An 8,503-nucleotide genomic window follows, 5' to 3' on the forward strand; every position below is an offset into this window, starting at 1 on the left:
TTATTTTTAAAATTTTAATGATGGAATAATTATTAAATGATAATAAAAATATTGGAATTTAAGAATACACCATGATCAATATTCCTTTCAAGTTTTTTCTTTTTAATGTGAGTAAGTATACTTTAAAAGATAAAAAATAAATAATTTTAAAAATGTATTTACGAATAAATATTAAAACAAACTTCTTTTAATAATGTTGATATAGACTCAATATTTTGTAGATAGTCTAAACTGGAAGTGCTTGATGCACCTAGTGTTCTGTGTATCTTGTAATGCCAACTAGTGTTTGAAGATATAGACTCAACAAATTGATTTTTTATCTAGTAAATATTGATGCGCATATTGAATATGATGAAGCATTGTTATGTTAATTGACTAAGATGCTTAATCATTTTAAAGCAAGCTTGTCGTATAGAGGAGAAATGTTTTCTCTTGAAAAAGTTCAGTTGTTTTTAATTTAGACAAACAAAACGAAAAGTTTGGATTGAAGCCCTATAGAAGAGAGATGGACTAATAATAAGTGAAAAACCGCAGCTACTTCCTGCATCCTTTTTTTCTTCCAAATCTGAAAATATATTCCAAAACATTAATTCCTAAAAATAAAAAACATATTCCGAAATATGTTTACATGAAAAAAGGGAGTTCTAAGATATATTAATGGTAACGTTTCTTTTTGACACTTTATGCATGTTTAATGGCATCTCTGATAAGAAAAAAAAAACATGAATTAAATCTGTTCAGTAGTTAAAGTCAAACCTATCCTTAATGAAGTCATTCATCGAATCAGGAACAAACAAATTACTCACCATATTGCATGTCTTACTATTTTCCGCAACCATTCTTTAACTTTAAAGCTGGTCAGAAATTTTCTTCACTATTGCTCTTAGTCTGTTTATGGGTTATACTTTGATCATACGTCATACCACTTCGCTATATCAAACATGCATAGTAAATTTTTTTCATTTCATGGAGGTTGTGTCCCCAAACTACCTGAAATGCTACTTAGAAGTTAAATCTGGTAGCTGGAAGCTGTTAGATTAAATTATTATATCATAAATGTTTGATATAAAAATTAATAAATATAAAATGACAGAATTAAACATGTTAATTCAAACTTGTGTTTTTTATTCACAAATCAAATCCTTAAATTATTTATTTTGCTTTTTAGATTTTTTATTATCTATTATACTATTCAACTTTATTTTAAAAAATCCAATCGAATTTAAAATATAATAAAACTTCGTACTTTTAAATAGAAATCGTACTTTCATTATATTAATCAATATAGTAGTTAAAAAGTATATATAAAAAACTATCATCTATCAATATCTTGAAGTTTATATTGTAGACAATCTAATGATTAAAATAAATAATGTAATATATAAAAAAAAGTAATTTATTATATATCCTTATATAGTCAAAAGTAAAACTAAAAAAGTTATCTCACAGAAAAAACAACAGAAGAAGTAAATTAAAGAAAACCACAAGCTAATAAAAAAAAACCCTAGTATACCAAAGATTGATAACAAGATCACACAAGTTTTTCAGCCAGAAAAAAAAAGAAAAAGTAAATTAACTGAAAAGTCTTACCAAACATAGCCGACACCTTTAATGATCAAAATCCAAATAAACTGATTTGCGAGTCAATAATAATGCTGCAAAAAATTATCCAATCAAACATGAATCTATTTCTGTTAACCTCATTTATTGCCATGGTTTCCTCCATTTTCAGATGGGAATGTTGCATTGTCTTGAATAGATATTACAATGAGAACAAAAATAATGTCTTCAGTAAGGAGAAAAAGAGCACAGATAAGTATATAGACTTCCGCCACGATCCTCTGAATTTATAAACTGTCTTTAATCGATGCTCATATTTGTTGTGACTTGGTCGATAGTTTCATTATTTATCTCAGTGGGTCCAGCTAGTATATCATTAAGCCAAGTATTGCAATTATAGGGTGTCAAAAGAAGCTGGATTTATGATATACCAAGAGAAAAATCAAGCATTGGAAACATGATTGAAGTTTGTTTGAATCATGCACAGTCCCTTTTTTCCTCCCACCTTCCATATTGTTGAGTCTCGAATAACAAACAGTAGAGGTTTTGCCATCTGCGATGGAGGCAACCAAAGGCTGCACATCAAAACGAGTAAACATAAATATTAGTAGAAAATACAAACTTCAAAAGGACTGAATCACAGAAGCATGTGTGATAGAGAGAGTGTTACCAAGGACATTTTGAGCTTCAAAGTAGGAGTGGAGATGGCATTTCAGAGAGTGAGAACAAAAGGAGGGGCATCCCTTCTAGGCCCAGCAACAGAACGATAGACATAAACCTTTTTAGCCTGTTGATTGTCGTAGGTTTCTTCGTTTATGACTTCAACATTCAACCTAGGCTTTTCCTTGGCCAACTCTCTAACCCCATTCATTGTCACTTCACAGTCTGACATCCACAGCGACCTCATTGACTCGTACTTCCCCAAACCTGCCAGAAGAGCATCGTTGCCGAATGGGCAGTCCCTTACCTCGAGTTTCCTCAGCTTTGGACAGCCGTCGAGCACACAACGCATGCCCCAATCACTGCTTCCGGCAAATGCGACTGAAAGAGTTTCCAAGTTTTTTCCATACTTTCCTATGTACTCAAAAGTCAGGTCAGTCAGATAACCTGATAATGCAAGCCTCTGGAGTTTCCTGCAAGTCTTAACAACAGATCCAAAGGCCTCGTCCATAGGATCTTGTGTCAAGTAATCTCGCTGGCCAGGGTGCATGATGCACAGTCGAAAATGAGTGAAGTCAGGGCAGTTTTGTACAACGGTAGCAACAGCAGCATTGGTCATTTGACGGCAAAAGTAGAGAACATAGTGAAGTCTAGGGCACCCTTGAGAGACTGCTATAAACCCTGATTCAGTAACCCCATGAGCAATGCCCTCATCAAAGGGATCTGCAGGAAAAACACGCAGTTCCTCAAGCAACGGACAGTGTGATCCAACAGCTTCTAGCCCCTTGTCTTCAACTGTGTCCACAACCTGTCAGTTATTTAATGAGTAAAATGCGTGTCCCAATACATTTTCATTAGCAGGCAAAGGAAATTTGAAAAATATCTGCCACCCCATGCACCATCAACTTGGAATCACCACCATGTTAAATTTTACATGCATTTTGCATAATTTGACAAGTATCTATTATGATCTTTGTTCACATATGGTGACCATGATAAAAAAAGACAATAAAAACTCAAGCTTTTGGGCTTCTGTTCGTGAAAATTCCAATATCAATGAAACCATGCGATGAAGAACACAATAAAAAGACATACCCATAGACGCTCAAGCTTAGGGCAGTGAACAAGGAGCTTAGCAAGATCATCACTGTTAAGAGGAGCATAACTAAAATTCAAGAAAGTTAGATTTGTGCAAGCAGAGTACAGAACTGGGAGATATTGTGCTGTAGCTACCCATAACCCCGAAAGGGTGTGAAGATTTTTACAATTTTTGAATGCACTTCCAAGCTCTGAGGACTGCTGTGCCGTCAGCTCTTGTGAAAATGAGCCAGTACCAAGCTCACCTAACTGAGGAGCATGAACAAGAAGCCTTTGCAATTGTTCCAGTGTTACACTTTTGTTAACCTTCAAAGTCTTTAATGATTTGCATCTACTGACAAGTTTCTCAAGTGCATCAAAATTTACATCGTTGTGAAGATTGGCAAAGTTCAGTACTTCCAATGATGTGAAGCTTTCAGGAAAACAGCTCAACCAATTGCCGTTCTTATCTTCAATACCATTCTCTTGTATGTCAAGTTCAGTTAAATTCCTGCATTCACGTAGAATGCAGAAGATTATGTATGGTCAAAGGAAAGAGTAGGCAAAGAAAGTGATCATAATGAAAACAATACCTATTTTCCATTACTCAGATATGGAAGTACCATGAGTTGAGATTTTGAAATACATAACAAAGATTATTAAGGTACCAAAAAGGATATAGTTTTAATTAATGTAATCAACAATTTTCACACTTTGTATGCTCCCAGTCATAAATTAAATCCAGCCAACTTATAAATAATTGTAGTTTTCAGCAGCTGAACATACAACTTGAGGGCCGCCCTATCACTTCATAATATACGTATGTAATAGAGCAAACACAAATTCTACAGGGTATTTAGAATTGCATTATAATTTTTAAAATGAAAAGAAAATATTATTTACTCAACACTAATGAATTCCAATAAACCAATCCATGAATTAATGGGAAATTCCCATTCTTGAACATGCATTATAGAATTTCACATAGTGAAATAGTCATATCAACTTTTCTCCAGCTAAAGAATAAATAGCATCTCAGGCATACAACTATAACCAATCTTAGAAAAGGTCTATTCTCATACTGGGCAGCACAAATCAGAAGGCCACCTTCTAGAGAAATAAAAGTCCATTGATTCCCTGTGTCTTACCTGCTTTTTTTATGGTATATATAAGGAATATTACCATGCTACCACTCAATTGATGCTTAAATGTTAATTTCGTCATACAAAAAAAGAAGTGGCCCTCGTAAAAAACAGTTCTGTAGTGGGATTCTGTTTCCAATCGAAACAAAATTCACAAACATCTCACTACTAATATTTCGTAACAAAGCCGCACAACATACGAAAATGCCAAACAAGAAGCCAATCATGAGGGGAAAAATGTAAAAGAACCAATTAAGTAAAGGTTAGATAAAACTTGAAGGCTAAAACTGAGAAAATAGCTTCAACAGCCTGACCTATTATTAGAATTGGTTAAAAGAGGCAATCTAAACTGGAGAATCAAATCAAATTTTTAAAACTGTTAAAAAGTAAACTCAAAAATTAACTGTATAACATCATCCAAAAGTTAAAAGCAGAGATCTCATATTTAAACAGTAACATCACCAGATGAATAGAAAGTGATAAGAGAAACACAAGCATTAACAGAAAACATGCCACTTCACCTGTGATTCGTTACAAGAACACGATTCTCTCCAGCAAACCAATCCAACCATGTATTCAAACAAAATATTAACAAAAGAAAAATGTAAAATTAAAATCCTCAACGAATCCCAAATTGATTGCATTTACTGGATAGGACCAAACTCACACAAGAGTTTAGAGACAAATAACTCTTACTTGCAATTAGTGGCGATTGAAGCCAACCCATCAGTGCTGAATCCGTCACAACTGAGAAGGGAAAGGGCCTTGAAATTGGGGAAAGAGAGAGCCAGATACTCCAAGCTCTCATCAGTAACAGTCATCCTCTTGAGCCTCAACTCTTCAAGCCAAGGGTACTTCTCAGCAAACACCACCAGCCATGAATGAATATTAGCACCCCAATTTGCAGGAACCAAGTTGAAGTCAGAAAAACGAGGTTTCCCTTTCAGTGTGACACTTCGAATGTTAGGAAACCTGCGAGTTAGGATCTCAGGAGACACAGAATAGCAGTTACCTATGAACACACTCCTTCTTGACCATCTCTCGGCGTTATACCACTCTTTGCAAACCAAAGAAACCGAGCTTTTGTCCTTTCGAGATTTTAACATCCCTAGAATTCTTTCCAATACCTCATCAGGAAAAGTGGAGTTTGATTTTGGATTATCCCTCTTTCTCCTACACTCCATCTTCAACTCAAGAATAGAGAGACAAAAAAAGAGCCAAATTTTCCGACACCGTGTGGATCAACAATGAGATTTTTAAGCAGCCACCTTGTCAAATTATGGTAAAGCAACCAATGAAAAAGGAAGACTCAAACAAAGTGAACTTAAGGAGCAGAAAAAGAAACGGGTACAAGGAAAAGGGTTTAGAGCAGCAAATTGTCGATGACAATAAATAATTCCCAAAAAGAAAGTGTAAAAGCAGTGAAAGAAAAGAAAGAAATTTGCTGAGTGAACTCTCCAAAGTTGAAAAAGAACCTGCTGCTATGTACCCTTCACTGTTGACTACAAAGGTACCTGCTTTCAGCCATGTTTTCTCTTTGAACACAAGAAAACAACAGAATTTAAGAGCATTCGGAACTGAAACAAAAATTTGGAGACCCAAATGAGCTTGATGGAATCTGCGATCCGTTAAGAGGTGGAAGGAGATCCAGAAGGTATATATTTATATGTATATGGGTGTACGTGAGAGGAGGAAGGAGAGAGAAAAGGTTAGGTCACTGAAAATTGGGATCTTTTTCCCTGTACAGAAACTCTCAAATCACTTCTACCTTATGATGAGTGATGAGGCCAACGACCATAGGCACTGATCACCCACGGCGTATTATAACAAAAGTAGAGGATCAGAAAAAGACGGAAGAAATAAAGTTTTCATCTTTGAAGAAGATTGGTTGCAGTTAAGAAGAGGATAGAGAAAAGGAAAAAGATAAGAGGCAAGTGATTGAGATAATTAGTGATAAAATATTGATAAAAGTAGAAAGATACTCAGGATGTTTCTACTGTTCAGTGTGGGGTTTATTTATAGTAATCCCTCTTTCGTTTTTAATGATATTTTTGAGGAATAAAAGATATAATCATGAAGATACTTTTTAGTTTTATGCATAAATTACCTAAATGTTAATATAGAATTTAAAGATGTAATAAAAAGATGGTGGTCTTAAGGTCTTGACACATTTTATTAAAAATTATTTCTAATGTCATATTTTATATATTTATTAGGTGTTAAAGCAACTTATAAGTATCTTTTTATATTATTTATTGTTTCTGACTTTTTATTTCCTTTATTATTTATTAATATAATAACTTATTTAGGAGTTTTGCTTATAAACTATTTAAATTGATAGAAATTAGTGTAAAATAATGAAAAAGTAATATAAAAATTAAAATTAATATTTTTAATTATAAAATACTTGCTCACATGAGAAATGAATTTAAAAATAATATTTAATCTATTCTTATATTTATAACTATATATAAAAGGAATTTTTCATTGTTTATATTTATTTTCTAATTTTACTTTTTAAATAAATATTTTCTTTTAAACTAAAATAATTAATTTATTAATTCTATTTTTTTAAGTGATCATTTTTGTAAAAATTTGAAAAATAGAGTATTAGAATTGATAAATATTTTAAAAAAACGAGATCAAATATTTTAATATTAAAATAATTCAATAATATAAATAGAATTTCATAAACACATCTCATTATCTAAAATAATCATTATCTTTCTAAAACTCAATTGTTTGGTTCTTTATCCTTTCTCTCTAAGATTTATGATTTTTGAGACATCTATTTGACAATGAGGAAGGACTTAGGAGATCACAACAGTGAGTTATCCATTATCTACCGATCAATTTCCTTTTTTTCTTAATTGTTAGTTTAAACACATGCATATAGAATTCCTCGCATGTGTCATCTGATCTCTTTTACTAGATCCTTGTTTATCAGTTGTCCTAAGGACTTACTCTAATCATAATTCTATGGTTTGTAGGTGTTTTTAGAGTTTTTGAGCTGAGACAAGGATAATATGTTGTTTAAAACTATGGTAGCTTTCTCAATCAGGTAAGGAAAGCTAGTGATTTTCATTAATTTTTTAATTAATAAGTATGGTTGGTGATTGCTAGGATGTTATGTTGATTTAGTGGTAATTGAAATAACTGTTTTAGTGTAAATTATTTTTTTATGAGTGTACTTAGTTATTTGATGCATGATATCATAAATGATTATATTTTGGACTTGATTAATCTTGTGAATGTTGTTGTTGTGAGGTGTAATGATAGAAAATTGATGTTGTATTATGAATTAGGGAGGATGATGAGTTATTATAGGTAGTTTTTAGGCTAAAAATGAAGTTTTTATAGATGAAAAGTTGAGGTGATGGTTATTTGGGGAAAATTGTGTTTTTGGATCTATTTAAGGGTCATTTGAAACTTGTTTGAGGTTTAAATTAGTAGAAATGTGTTGTAGAACTGGTTGGTAGCTAATAAGGTGTGTTTTGTATGATTATTAGTATTTTAAGGGTTATGACTAGTGAGATTCTAAAGTAAAAGGTCTGTGTTAAAATAGAGAATTTGAGGTTTGTTGTTGGGTCATTTCTAACTTGTTTAGGCCCCTAAATTGCTAAGTTATGTGTTAGAAGGGGTGGAGATTGAGTTTAGACCCTTGTGAGTAGTTAAGTTGGTTTAGTACACCTAGTTTCTTGTTTAATGAGCAAAGTGGTACTTCATTTCAATTATACACATGTTTTAGCATCAATTCTAGTGTTTAAAGAACCCATTTGGTCTGTTGGATGAGTCACATGTGCACTCTAATTAGAAAACATAGTTGTTGTCATTTGTTATGGTACTGAGTGATCTTGTGTGACACTCGGCGTTGCCAAACCTGAGAGTCCTTGAGTTACAGGATGTTGAGCGTCACTTTTGGGCGTTGAGCGCCCAAAGTCAGTGAGCTCTCTAACTTTGGGGCGCTGAGCACCACTCTTCCAATGGCATTGGCGCTGGACATTGGTTATTTGGTGTTGGGCACCCTGTTACTAATGATGTTGTGCTTTTGTTTTCTTGGTTCA

The 8,503-nt window shown here is 33.0% G+C and overlaps 1 protein-coding gene across 2 annotated transcripts; it reads right to left on the bottom strand.

Annotated features, from left to right (window-relative positions):
- Nucleotides 1-1,665: 1,665 nt before the first annotated feature.
- On the bottom strand, nt 1,666-6,353 carry LOC108345251 (protein TRANSPORT INHIBITOR RESPONSE 1). Of its 2 annotated transcripts, none has more exons than XM_052876911.1 (5): nt 5,954-6,353; nt 5,136-5,707; nt 3,316-3,808; nt 2,231-3,028; nt 1,666-2,135 (listed from the first exon to the last, which is right to left on the bottom strand). In XM_052876911.1, exons 2-4 carry the CDS (start codon nt 5,621-5,623, stop codon nt 2,273-2,275), a joined length of 1,737 nt encoding a protein of 578 aa, XP_052732871.1. In that variant the 5' UTR covers nt 5,624-5,707; nt 5,954-6,353; the 3' UTR covers nt 1,666-2,135; nt 2,231-2,272. The 2 variants fall into 2 exon arrangements, with proteins under 2 accessions (XP_052732871.1, XP_052732869.1); XM_052876909.1 differs by having other exon boundaries at nt 5,915-6,353.
- Nucleotides 6,354-8,503: the final 2,150 nt, after the last annotated feature.

This window comes from Vigna angularis, chromosome 1 (assembly GCF_016808095.1).
Source record: "Vigna angularis cultivar LongXiaoDou No.4 chromosome 1, ASM1680809v1, whole genome shotgun sequence".
Lineage (NCBI taxonomy): Eukaryota > Viridiplantae > Streptophyta > Magnoliopsida > Fabales > Fabaceae > Vigna > Vigna angularis.